Source organism: Syngnathoides biaculeatus, chromosome 10, assembly GCF_019802595.1.
Source record: "Syngnathoides biaculeatus isolate LvHL_M chromosome 10, ASM1980259v1, whole genome shotgun sequence".
Classification (NCBI taxonomy): domain Eukaryota; kingdom Metazoa; phylum Chordata; class Actinopteri; order Syngnathiformes; family Syngnathidae; genus Syngnathoides; species Syngnathoides biaculeatus.
Genome location: NC_084649.1, coordinates 21,384,194 through 21,398,272, shown reverse-complemented (window position 1 = coordinate 21,398,272; position 14,079 = coordinate 21,384,194). Strand labels below are relative to the sequence as shown.

The 14,079-nt window shown below is 44.5% G+C and overlaps 1 protein-coding gene across 3 annotated transcripts in view; it reads right to left on the bottom strand.

The window, feature by feature from the left end:
- arhgef10la (Rho guanine nucleotide exchange factor (GEF) 10-like a) overlaps positions 1-14,079 on the bottom strand; it is a 157,120-nt gene that overhangs the window by 22,439 nt on the left and 120,602 nt on the right. For all 3 annotated transcript variants that reach the window (XM_061832610.1, XM_061832611.1, XM_061832612.1), the window contains one exon: positions 538-758. In XM_061832610.1, coding sequence (XP_061688594.1) covers positions 538-758 — 221 coding nt within the window. The remainder of the gene's footprint in view (positions 1-537; positions 759-14,079) is intronic.

Below are 14,079 nucleotides of genomic sequence, written 5' to 3'. Positions count from 1 at the left end.
GTTCATCAAATACGCATGACAGAGGAAACATCACATCCGTCCATTTTCTGAGGCGCTTATCCTCACAAGGGTTGCGGGAGTACTGCAGCCTATCCCAGGTCTCACTGGGCAGGAGGCGAGCTACACCCTGAACTGGTCGCCAGCCAATCGCAGGGCACATCGAGACAGACAACAGTTGCGCTCACAATCACACCTAGGGGCAATTTAGAGTGTCCAATTAATGTTGCATGTTTTTGGGATGTGGGAGGAAACCGAAGTGCCCGGAGAAAACCCACGCAGGCACGGGGAGAACATGCAAACATAACAGAGGAAGGGTGGGGATTGAACCCGGGTCCTCAGAACTGTGAGGCCAACCCTTTCCACCTTATCCACCGTGCCGCCTTCATTATAATACAGTACGGTATGGAAGGGGCAAACCAAAAAAAAAAAAAAAAAAAAAAGTCTTTTTTATATTGCAGCTGGGTTTGGACTCTGGAACGTCCCTCCCGCGATAAACGGAGGTCGACTTCACCGTTAAAGCGTCTTTCATCATCTCACCGTCCGTCATCTAATCCGACGCAGATCCTGGCGCCGCTCCCCGGCGGGACCCTGTGAGCGCCGCCGGCATCCGCCTCCTCGGCGAGAGAAGCCTCCGGTACGTATTCCAGACAGCGGACGGCGGCGTCCACCGGCAGGCTCTTCACGGCCCTCGGCACGGGCCTGTTGAGGGAGAAGATCTCGATCTGGCCCTGAGAGGCTTCCTCCCCGCTGGCCGCCACCTGCGGGGAGAAAGGAGCCCGGTTGAGGACGGTCTCGTTTTTAGGTCTTCCCGTGGTCCAGACGCAAATGCACCAAATTTGAAGCTCAAAACTGTGAGCGACATGATGAATAGATACACGACGCGGAAAAAGATAGCATTACTGGACTTGGGGTTGAAATTTCAGGACAAACGCAACATGCACGACAAGCTTTACGGTTTACCGATGAATCGAATCCGTGGCGTGTCACCGATAAATCAACACCTGTTCATATTTAACCGGTATGGCAATAACGATCATATCATGAGTCTCGCAGAAACATTCTACTTTTAGAGAACATTTTACAGTGCTTTAAAGTTGTATCAATCAATTTTGTGAGATGATCAAAATGTTAATTCTCATGTACACTATTATCTAAATTTAAGATGGTTATATAGCTTGCAATTTACAGTCCTTCTGTTGATAATGTTAATTAAAGTTCCTTATGATAATTTAGTAGTGTTCTGCTGCTTTGCCCTGAATCATATTTTGGGTTTTAATGGAATTAGAGATCATGGTGGAGGTGGGACTGCATCAGGGATCCGCTCTGAGCCCCTTCCTGTTTGTGGTAGCAATGGACAGGCTGATAGATGAGGTTAGACTGGAATCCCTTTGGAGTGTAATGTTCGCAGGTGATATTGTGATCTGCAGTGAAAGCAGGGAGCAGGAGGAGGAACAATTAGAAAGATGAGAGAGGAATGAAGATTAGCCGAAGTAAAACAGTGCATGAATGAGAGGGGGCGCTCGAGGGAGAAGAAATTGCGAGGGTGGATGACTTCAAAGGTGTCTGGTGTTCTATGTGACAGAAGAGTCTCCACTAGGATGAAGGGAAAAGTCTATAAAACACTGATAAGGCCGGCCATGATGTATGGATTAGGGAAGAGACGACAGGAAGCAGAACTGGAGGTGGCAGAAATGAAGATGTTGAGATAGGATTAGAAATGATTAGAGGGACATTAGAGGGACAGCCAAAGTTGGATGTTTTGGAGACAAGGTTAGAGAGAGCGGATGTCGGTGGTTTGGATATGTCCAGAGGCGAGAGAGTGAAGGGTGCTGAGGATGGAGCTGCCAGGCAAAAGAGGGAGAGGAAGACCAAAGAACAGGTTGACGGTTGTGGGCAGGGAGGACATCAGGACAGTCCGTGTTAGAGAGGAAGATCCACAAGATAGGCTGAGATGGAAAAAGACGACACGCTGTGGTGACCCCTAATCGGGACAAGCCGAAAGGAAAAGAAGAAGATAAGAATTGGAGATCATCCGTACTATATACATGTTATGTTTATAAATGTTTGTCATATCCTGGATTGGCCGAGAGATCATTTATCAGATAAGATAGACATTTTTCTCTGTTTTAAACCTCCAATATTGATATTGACTCCAAAAATCCAGCATCGGTCAGGCACTCGGAATAATCCACAGAAAAAACTATGGAAGCATGAGAATTAATATTGCATCGTGAACAATTTTATTTCAGTGTCGCACGCGTCGTTTCATTTCTGCTATCATTCTTACCAATTTCACCGCGGAAAAACATGTAACATGTAAACCACGATTCACACGTGTTCCATAATTAATGTAGTCAATTTTCTCACCAGTTATTCATAATAACCCTTACCTTGGAAAAAGTTCAGCGAAACAAGTAGAAATAAGATAGTTATGAAAAAAAAAGTTACACCCAGTCACACGAACGTGTCGGTACAGTGAAGTCGATGTTTAAAATGTATTTCGCTGCTCTAATGGAAATTGTGCGAGTTTGATTGAACATCCCTCATCTGTCAGCAGTTGAAAGAAAATGAAATATCAAATCAATTACCCTTTCCGAGTTTGTCATTTTGCGGCCGCCGCTCGCGTTGAATGTTAAACGCATTAGCATATAATAGATAATAATAGAGAACAAAGATATTTCCCGGCAAGTCTGCAGTCTTTTTCATCGTGGGAGAAAAAAGTTCAAGTGAGCTCGGGAAAGGATCAGCGTTGCTTAGCGAGTTTAGCGGGTCAAGGAACAATTGATCCGAGGAGTTCGTGAACTTTTCTTTCCCCTTTTTTACCACTTATGCTAATATTTACGACTTTCGTGGTCACATTGAAGTTGGTATTCGACACGATATCGGGTACGCGGTAAAGTCAAATTAATTAAAGCCGGAGACTGTGATGGGAATCGACCCGGCGCACGTGTTTTTGCGGCGAACACGAGGCTGCTTCCCGAGCAAAATGGCCGACTTCCTGTTCACTTCCGAGCGCTATTTTTGTGATGCCCGTTACCGTCGCTATGTAATAAATGCACCCGATTTTGTGCCGAAAGTGAGTTCAGAGGCGAATCACTTTCTAACGTTCCAGGGGGCGCTACTGAGTGACTTTAGGGCAAGGGTGGGCAAACTATGACCCGCGGGTGCCATGTGGCCCTCTGCCTACTTAAAGCCGGCCCACCGAATACTTCCATGCAGACGTGATTGGACTGAATGAAAAAATATCTTTCCTCATCGTGTTCACTTGAAAATGGCCCCATGTATAAAACAAGCGTTTTCATTGGTCAGGAGGAACACATTCGACCAATCAACAAACGTGTATCTAATCTTCTACTTCGCTTCCAAAAGTCGGACCGGAATATGAAAGAGTGTGGATTCTGGCATGGGTTACGGTCGGAATATTGCAGAAAAACAGAGAATATATATATATATATATATATATATATATATAATATATATATATATATATATTTTTTTTTTTTTTTAATTGGATTGATTTCCGCCTGTAAACGGAAAAATGACATCTGCTTCCATCATCGAGAGTCTTGTAATATTTGTGACAAAACTGCTTAATCAAAAAAATTCTCAATTTATTTATATATGTTAAGATTTTACAAATGCATCTGCATTTCCCCCCCATTCTATTTATAAACTAATTGTTTGACACATTTAAATTTGATTATTTAAAAACAAACTGAAAAAAGGAGCAGAAATTATTTCATCAATTTCATCTTGTCAACAACATTGTAAATTCCCCCCAACAAAATGGGTCGGTTAAAATCTATTTATTATCTAGATAAATGATGTGTTAATCGCAGTATGAAAAAAAAAAATTAAAAATATTTGTTGAAACTGTTTGACAAAGATTTTTTTTTTTAAATACAATTAAAAAAATTACAATTAAGTGATTACTCGTTTTGATTGTAAATGTTTTCTTTTACCTGGCCTTTAGCTGGCTTGTGCGTGTGTTTCAAATATGAAATATGGCCTGCGAGCACAAGTCAGATGTGATTATCAGATGCGATCCCCCGCAATTTGCACTCGGCTCCTCGCACTTGGTAAGTTTTCAGAAATGTTGAGCACCCCCAAAAGGCAATCAAGTCAGTTCCAACAGCTGTTCACCAGTTCACCAGTCATGTTATGATTTCCTGCTGGGATGATATACAGTGCAATTTTGCATTTCTCAGTGATTATCTGACACTTATTTCCAACATTACTTCTCATTCAAACTCCTGTTTTCAGCTTAAGGTTGCGAAGTGAGAACATGAGAGCGCTCAAAAACGTCTCGGGACGCGCCGCACATTGCTATTTGGCGCCGTCCGGCGCACTTTAAAGTCTCGCGGCGGCAGACGAGCGAGCAATTTAGCGGAACGAACCGCCCGCCGCTAATCAAAACGAGCTTCGCAAAGCAATGCGGACGGCTTGCGACACAGGGGGAGCTCTCGTTTCCTGTTTGGCGCCCGAACGCTGGCCGATGCAAAGACCGTATACGAACATTTGAATTAGATTTACCCCCTTCCCTGTGCTTTAAAGGTCAAGTGTCATCCCTATAAACACTCTAAAATACATATAATATTTTTCACTTCAATGTCTATCTATACAAAAAAATAAATATGAGCGGCGAGCGCGTCATCCATGCGCAAAGTTGCATTCGACATCCAAGTGGTCGCCATATTGGCTGCATTTACTGTCCGTGACGTCACCCCGGACATTCGCCATTGAAAATACGCTGTGGCCCCTACTGTGGGAGACGCCCCTTCAGACACGGAAGCTCTTTTCGAAGAAGAGAACATCTCACAATTGAGTGAAGTGTCCGGGGCAACATTACTCTATTGTTTTGAGCCATATTTAGATGATATGCGGATCACGCCCAAACCACCTGCACGCCCGATCCACCTACACGCGGCGGTGATAAAAACAACGCCGCCCGCGAGCGACAACGACGACGCGGCCAAACCACCTCCCCGTCCAATCCACTTCTGCACCGCGACGAGCCACCCCTCAGCCGGCTCGACCTTGTCGACAGGGCCCGGAAGATTGAGCCAAAGCTAGTGCCGATTCACAAGGCCTGCGGAGGCCGTCATTCAGCGGCTGCTGCACGGAAGCCTTCCGATGCGCACATCAACACATTTAGCACACCTGAATTACGGATTACGCCCCAACCCCAACTATAGTTTTTTTTTTTTTTTCTTTTTTAGTAGCTGTATACACACCTACGTGTCATTTGGAACCCATGAAGCTCTCGTCCTTTGCACCTGCGCAATCCATTTTTCACGACGAACCAGATCTTTTGGAAAAGTATGAAGAGCGAATCCATCCTCCCGAGTGTTCCAACAATATCCAGCGATACAACGAGCCGGCATTTTGGCGAACACGAAGGACCAACGAGCTACCTTCCCGCAGGTAAAACTAATAGAAAGAAACGAGTCCACTTGAGCGCGCTACTGCCTTCGACGTCACTTCCCGCTTCTTGTCGAAAACAAGTTTCCCTCGAGAGGATTTTCATAGCGAAAGTTACAAAAAGCCATATACGTCAAAATGATGTTTTGTGGTGAAAAAATGGGTCCACACCGGCTGCCGTCTTTTTATTAATAACATACTAAAAATCATCCATTACATGACACTTGACTTTTAAAGTCCATTTGAAACTGCCATGCGATATGGCAGAGGAACATCGTACAGTATTTTGAGAAGTAAACCTTTGAGGTACATCTCATCTTTGCGGAATCCTTCAAATGAAACAAGAAAAGAAATTAAAGCAACATTTGAAAAACAGCAAAACAAGAACAGAAAAGTCAACAAATCAATCACGCAAACGAGATTATATGAGCAATAATGTTCGCGTTTGTCAGTGGCTCAGTAGGAAATAAACAGATATGGAAAAAGATATTTACAGCACATTAGAATTTGTTTCAGTGTTGAGGGGTTGATATAGCTGACAAATAGAGAAGATAAGAAGAGGGAGCATTTTTTAAAACATATGAAATATTGATATGGATCAAACATTTGCGGGTAATGTTTCCAGTCAGAGGGAGATTTGCTGTCAACATTTTTTTCAAAGCTTTAAATTAATTTTTTTAAAATTCCTTCTCAATGCATCTTTACTAATTTGTTTTTGCTTTTTTGGTAGTTTCTATATTATTCATATGATTGTGAATATTGATGCTGCAGGAAAACAAAAACTGCGTGGAATGTCACCGATGACAAACGGCGAAAAAGGGAATCAAGAACTGACGGTTAATGTGAACCCATTTGTGGATAAGCTGTAACAATGCAACTTATCTTCTTGCGAAAAAAAAAAAAAGTGGGGGGGGGGGTGTGAATAGCTTATCAGACATGATAAAATGCTGAGTCGCAAAAGTCAACCAAGAGTAAATCTGCAGAATCTTTGGTAAAATCAATTTAGAGAAAGTCAAGGACGAGGAATTTGAAGGTAATCTAGTAGAACCTGTGGGCGACGACGATAAATCGAGTTCGAGAGAGAGAAGATGGTGAGAATGCTGGGGGGTGAGGGCGGGGCGGGGGTAACCCGCCACTTTCTAAGGGACGCACCGAACCGAAGCTCCGTCATCGGGTTTGTGGAAGACACGTGACATCATTCGACGGTCCATCAATGATCACGCTAACAAGGTCTAAATCTTCACCTTGTTTATTTTTTTAGTTCACTGAGCTCTTGAAATGTAATTAGCAACCGGTGAGTTAACCCTTTCAAAAAAAATCCCTCATGTAAAATCAGATTTGCTTGTATTGCTTAGCCAACAAAAAGATGGATTCTACTTCGTTTAGCAACATTCTTACACATATGTACGTACAGTACATGTAACATTTGAGCTGGGAATATATATTAGCTTAAAGCCTCCAACGGCTGGAATATATCCCACCGGTTCCTTGCGGGGCTTTTCCGTGGAGCAACAACGAGGCGTTCTAAAGCGGATCCATCAGGGTGAAGACCCAAACTGACTGTGAAGTGGGACTTCATTTAAAAAAAAAATAAAATAAATCCCCCTAATTCTAATTCTATCTTTCCCTGTGTGATGTTTGGCTACTCATAGCTGACAACGAGGCACTCTAAATAAGCCACACCAGCGGACTACCAGAGGGGATGAGGCAATTTCAGGGTGTCGGCATGGCTAGCTAGCTAACTGAATGTCACAACTGCTCTGAATTATCGCTGATGCCTCCAAGGGCTGGAATATATCCCACCGATTCCTTGCGGGGTTTTCCGTGGAGCAACAACGAGGCGTTCCCAAGCGCATACATCGGCGTGAAGACCCAAACTGGCTGTCAAGTGGGACTTTATTTAAAAAAAATAAATAAATAACCTCCCTTCCTCGTAACTGCCACTTTCTCTGCGTAATGTTTGGCTACTCATAGCTGACAACAAGGCACTCTAAAAAAACAAGACCAGCAGACTACTAGAGGGGATGAGGGATTTTCGGGGTGTCGGCATGGCTAGCTAGCTAGCTAACTGCACGTCACAACTGCTCTGAATAATCGCTGATCCCTCCAAGGGCTGGGATATATCCCACCGGTTCCTTGCGGGACTTTTCCATGGAGCAACAACGAGGCGTTCTAAACTGGATACATCGGCGTGAACAAGATAAATAATTATCCCCCTTCCTCGTAATTTCACTTTTCTCTGCGTGATGTTTGGCCACTCACATCTGACAACGAGGCACTCTAAATAAGCCACCCCAGCGGACTATCAGAGGGGATGAGGGATTTTTGTAGTGTCGGCATGGCTAGCTAGCTAACTGCACGTCGCAACTGCTCTAAAAAAAAAAATCGCTGACGCGAACCAGGCACTTACAGAAAAGCTCTTTAATGATAATTGACCACAATTTTGTGTAATATAGTTGTCAGTCTTTACGTTTTCACCAATTATCTCCAAGCATGTACACTACAATGTACAACGTGCGCTCCGCTTTCGTCACACGACATTGGAGTCTTTGTTTACGAGCGGCGCTGTTGGCTGACGCTCTATCTCACGCCACCTGGAAGGCCTACATGTGACGACGTCGAGGTGAAAACGTCCGTATCGCTTCATTTATCCCTCCCGTGCAACGCCTCACCAAAGTCCGCCTCGCCGGGAGGAAAAAAAAAAAAAAGGAAGAGATTTGCTCCGCGCCTAAAATCCCGTCACGAGGTTGACACGAGCTAAATATAGTCTTTAGCTCCTCTCCTCCACGCTCACCCTTATTTGCATGCAATCATTTGTTTGATTTGTATCAGGGCGCCGGATCTGGACAGGAGTGATCCTGTGGGCTCCGGAGGATGAGCCAGAACAAATAATGGCCTGTTCAGCAGACTGGGAAGAAGATAGTGAGGACTTATCTCGCTGCGAGGGGCTTGGAGAAAAAGATGGTTTCAAGTGGCGCCTCTCCACCTACACTCTTCCGCAACCCCCCCAACCACCCCCCCCACCCCCCCCTGCTGGCAATTCACACGCTCACGTTCCCCCCCCCCCCCCCCCCCCCCCCCCGTGACAGCCGGCGCTACGTTCCTGGCAAAGCGCTCGCCGCCCATTTAGGGAAACTAGCGATGTGGAGTCACGATCTGGACCGAGTCCCGCTCGCCGCTCGGCGTGCGACGGCGACTTCCCAAATGCTTTGCCTTCGCCAGCTTTAATTAGATTGCTTCGCAGAGCGGGGGGGACGATGGAGGCGCGCTCCGCTCGAGTGTGTCCGGCGTGTTAGCGAGCCAGGGACGAGGGTCACCAGTTGTTGTCTGAAGCTTTTCGGCCTTGCCACCACACTTCAACACACGCAAATAAGAAATAGGTTAAAGAAATCCGAGACATTAAAACCCCGACATTTGCGGAGGATTAGGACACCTATTCAAGTAGTTGCCTATGAGCGGAACAAGATGGCCACAAATCACATTTTTTAGATAGAGATATGGCAATGACCTGACTAAACGGAGCGCCTCCCCATACCGCAACATAGTTGTTTGGCACCAAAATGCCACCAGATTAATATTTTTGTTACATTCCCAACTGCTACTTGTTATGTATTTATCACTAAGACTAAACTTATTAATATGTCATGTCATTACCCAAGCCACTTATCCTCACAAGGGTTGCGAGAAAGCAGCTCGCTTCGGGCGAAAGGCGGACTACACCCTGAACTGGTCGCCAGTCAGTCGCAGGGCGGATATCAACATTCTCACTGAATGGGAATCGATCCCGCGTTGACGGCACCAAAGGCAGGCGTGTGTACCACTACACCATCAATGACTCCACTTATTAATATGAGAATAAAACAGAAAAGTCTCCTTTTTTTTTAAAATAAATTTAAAAAGATTTGCCCACAGTGGCCTCAGCTGGAAAGCGTTGGCCGCACGGTTCTGAGGTCCCGGGTTCAATCCCGGACCCGCCTTGTGTGGAGTTTGCATGTCGGCAACCAGTTCAGGGTGTACCCCGCCTCCTGCCCGTTGACAGCTGGGATAGGCTCCAGCGCTGCCTGCGACCCTTGTGAGGATAAGCGGCTAAGAAAATGGATGGGTGGATGGATAAAAAGAACTTTCTTTTTTTCATGTTGCCATTATGCGGTGCGGTGAGTAGACGTTCGAGGACAATATGAATTTATTTGAATGTCGAATGAGCACAAATATACGACATGAAAAAGGGAAGTGCTTTAAATACGTTAACAGGTGGACGATTGTTTTCCGAGATGCATAATTCTCGGAATGGATTCATCTGAAGTAGTTCTGTTGGGTTTGACAAACTTCAAACCTCAGAAAGAACACTAAAACCGGAAAAAAAAAAAAAAAACCATCTTCGATGGACAGTGCCAAGAGGGCAAATGGATTTTAATTATTATTATGTCCATTTTAAGCTTTTCTGAGAATACCTGAAGAAGAAGGAGTGGAGGAAGGTTTCACCTATTTCTATCCATCCATTTTCTTTGCCGCTTATCCTCACAAGGGTCACGGAGAGTGCCGAAGCCTATCCCAGCTGTCAACGGGCAGGAGGCAGGGTACACTCTGAACTGTCACAATCACACCTAGGGGCAATTTAGAGTGTCCAATTAATGTTGGATGTTTTTTGGGGTGTGGGAGGAAACCGGAGTGCCCACCCGGAGGAAACCAACGCAGGCACGGGGAGAACATACACACAGTAGGGTTTGAGGATTTTGAGATTTTGTTTGGGTTTGATTTTTGATTTTCCAATGATTTTATAGTATTTATATATATTAATATTATATATATTTTATTTTTCATAGTATATTATTTTTAGATTTTATAGAATACATTTTATGGAGTACATAGTTTGAGTTTGGGATTGAACCCGGGACCTCAGAACTGTGAGGCCAACGCTTTACCAGCTGCTCCACCATGCCGCCTTCACCTATTTCCCTCTGACATATTTTTTCCAATTTATTTTTCTTTTCCAACTACAGTATGTTCATCAAATGCTGTTTTTTTGTTGTTGTTTTTTTTACATATTAGTATTCGTAAAAGAGTGCACCTGGAAAGTATTTGTCCACGTTTTTTACAGCCTCTTTCAAAAATTAAAGAAAATATTCTCCTCACAATCATCTCAAGATGGAAATTTTATAAAAAAAATGTGTGCAAATGTATTAAAAAACAGAAAAGTGTTGTTTTTGTTTGCAATTTAATCCCGATATGTAATTACCGCAAACGTCCGGAATCAGGACCTAACACAGGAGGACAGAGAACCAGAATATCCGGCGTAAAAGAATAAGCAGAACAAGCTTGTTTGGCACACAGAACAAATTATTTGGCGCATTTTACACGCGCAATATGCACGCGACTAAACCCACAGATGCCCGTTCCTCACAAACGGGGCGAAATAGGCAGCCTTCCCGAAGGAAAGCACTTTCAGCCAATTCAGACTCCATGAAAAAAAAAAAAAACAAGGACAGCCTCCTTGGTTATGCGTTCCGACGCCTCCGTCCCTCAGCGCGGCGCGAGATTAGATGCGCGCTAAAGAGTCGCGGCGTTCAAGGCCGGAGGCTTCCCACACGGTGCGTGCTTCACTGGTCGCGAAGGGAAAATGACAGTGTCGCATTATTAAAAGTTTGGAGTGCATTAACAGCTGCTTCAGCAAGTCTATTAAATTGAGAGATTACAAATGGAGGGAACAGCCGGAATGTGCGGCCGCCTGTCAGGCCAACCAGTTGCCTTCATTAAACCTTTGTTTGAATATCGTGCTAAGGATGACCGAGAATCCTCAGACAAAGGGAGGGGTGGGGGGGGGGGCCCACAATACATTGGCATTTAAAAAAAAAATGATACTGTGAAAGTAAATTAAAAACTGCGGATTTGTTTGAGCAACTTAACGCATGTAAATTGTGGAAAAACCTTCCTATTAACGATATTCTGTACCATGGCGCAAGAAGTCTATGAATTGTATTTCCCATCCCATTTATAATATTTACGATAGTTCTCGTAAGTCTTTTTTATTTTAAACAATGGTTACTGTGAACCAAGCATCTCAAACCAGGCAGAATCTGGCTGAGTCAAATTTTTATTTAGTTCTTATCTTTTTAACACAAAAAAAAGATCAACACGGTCTAAAGATAAGGTAAACAGCAAAAGCACTAATAAAATTCTTCATAGCAACATTGCTGCAAATTTCCCTCATTGAAAAATGTCTCTCTGTTTGCATCAAGGGTGGTCTGACAGTCTGAACGTTCCCCCATGCTGAAAAGTCTCCTTCTGATGAATGCGCATGCGTTACTAACAGGGGAACTCTGGGTACGTAGCAGACGCTTAATTGGAAATCCCCCGGTCTCAGAGTTCCCCTTCTTCTACCTAGCGGCAGTTAACATGCATTATATCCTAACCCTAACCTAACCTTAAAACAAATATTTGATAAATTGATAAAAAGATAAACACATATATGTACGTTTGCTGCGTCCGTCTTTCTGAGACGGCCATCGCGAACATGAACACTCGGCGACACATGTTGAAGCATGGATGGGGATGTTTCAGACTGGCCGGAAGTTTCCAAAATATACGCGCATGCGCGTTAATCACAAGGAGACTTTTCAGCACGGGGGAGCGCTCAGACCGTCACACCTGTTGATGTCGCACAGACACACACCCAGCCCGCCAAGACTGGTAGGTTCATCTGTTCTGCACACAACACTGTAGAAGTCCCATTCATAAAAAAATTACATGAAAACTTAACTTTCATATTAAGGCGGGGCCCACAAAATATCTTGCGGGCCGCCAGTTTGAGACCCCTGCTGTAAACATTTGCCTTGGAGGGGAAGAAGGTCGTTTTTGTGGTTTTGTAAAAGTCCCGCCTACAGGCACAGCTGCTTGCTCAGCAACCGCAAATTTAACATTAGCAGTGCTAGATTTGTGATTGACGGGCAAAGATAAGATGGTCAGGAGTGCATTTACATTTTAAACTATTAATAGGGGGATTAATAATTACTTTTAGAGAAGCGTCACTTATTTTCAAATATTCGGTCAACCCCCCGCAAACAGCAAAGGCCGACTGTATATTAATGAGTGAGCGTGTCGCGGCCTTTAGTGACTGTCAATTAAATCTACCGTAATTCCCGGCCTACAGAGCACATCTGGTTATAAGCCTCACCCAGTACATTTGTAAAGGAAATACCGTTTGGTACATACATACGCCGCAGCTGTGTAAAAGCCACAAGTGCCCACATTGAAACCCACATTCAAACACGAGATATTTACAAAGAAAGACGGTACACAGAGAGTTTAACGCTAGCGCCGCCATGCTAATGCTAACACTAGCGTTGCACTAGCGCTAGCGCTATCGCTAACGCTAGCGCCGCGCTAACGCTGTGCTAACAGGGCCCGTTAAAAAAAAAAAAAAAAAAAAAACATACCGGTAAAAATCACTGAGACACATATTAACACGCTAGCACAGCGCTAACAGGGCCGGACCGGTAAAAGTCACTTTCTCGTCACATATACTCCACCTGTCTCACTCTTACCTTTTCTGCTCGGGTGCCCCCTTGCGGCCGTCAGAAAAAATGCACAAATTAGCCGTCAAACCGCATAAACCGCAGGGTTGAAAGGGTGTGAAATAAGTTGCGGTTTATAGGCCGGAAATTACAGTACTCGCGTTTATTTCTAATGTGCACGGCGTCGGCTAGCTAAAATAAAAAAACAAAAAACGTTCTGGGCGACAACCCACCTGGTTCAAGCATTTGAGCACCCTCGAAACCCGCAAGACTGCAAAATGGTGAATTTGTGAACAACAATTTGGCGGACATTTGCACTATTTCAAAACAGCAAGGCAAGGCCATTGCAGGTGATTGAAGGTCAATATTGATCTCTGAATCATCAGCGACTACGAGGACCAGCCAGAGCAGCTGCAATTCCCAGCAGAGGTCAGACGGAAGCGCCTCATTATTGAAAGTTCAGGCCTCCGTTCATATCGCTCGTTGATTCCGCAAGCGAGCAACGGACGGCGAGGGGGAGGCTTCCGAGTTATCGAGCGTCAACGTGCACGAGAGTCTGCGCGTCCCCACGGCGGCCTGGTTAGGAATCGATAAACAAAATAAGGCGCATTTCGGGAAACAACGCGGCCCGTAAAGAGTGACGACCTTTCGCGCACCCTCGTATTTCTCTCTGGTAAACGCCGGGAGAGGTTAACAGTTCTTTGACCTGGCAACACAGTTGTTTTTTTTTTTTATGAATATAATAGAAGAGTCAATTGCTGTCGGTGCAACAAGAGAAAACAGAAGCACGCAGACCCGCTCGACATAAAGAAACAGAACCGTGCAACAGATGAAATCAATGTGAAGCTGAAGGGTTCTAATGGACAATCGCCGGCAGATTGGGAGGAAAATGTCCAATTCCATCAAATTACCACTTTTTCCTTCCCTTTTCTTGTCCTGCTCATCTTTGTTCACGTCCAACTGATCATGCACAACGTTTCGGACAATATTTAACAGCAGAACTGACGAGAGGTGACGTCATTTACTGACTTTGAAATTTTTTTTTTTCAACCGTAATTTCCGGCCTACAAGCCGCGACTGTTTTCCACACGCTTTCAACCCTGCGGTTTATGCGGTAATGCGGCTAATTTGTGCAATTTTTCTAACG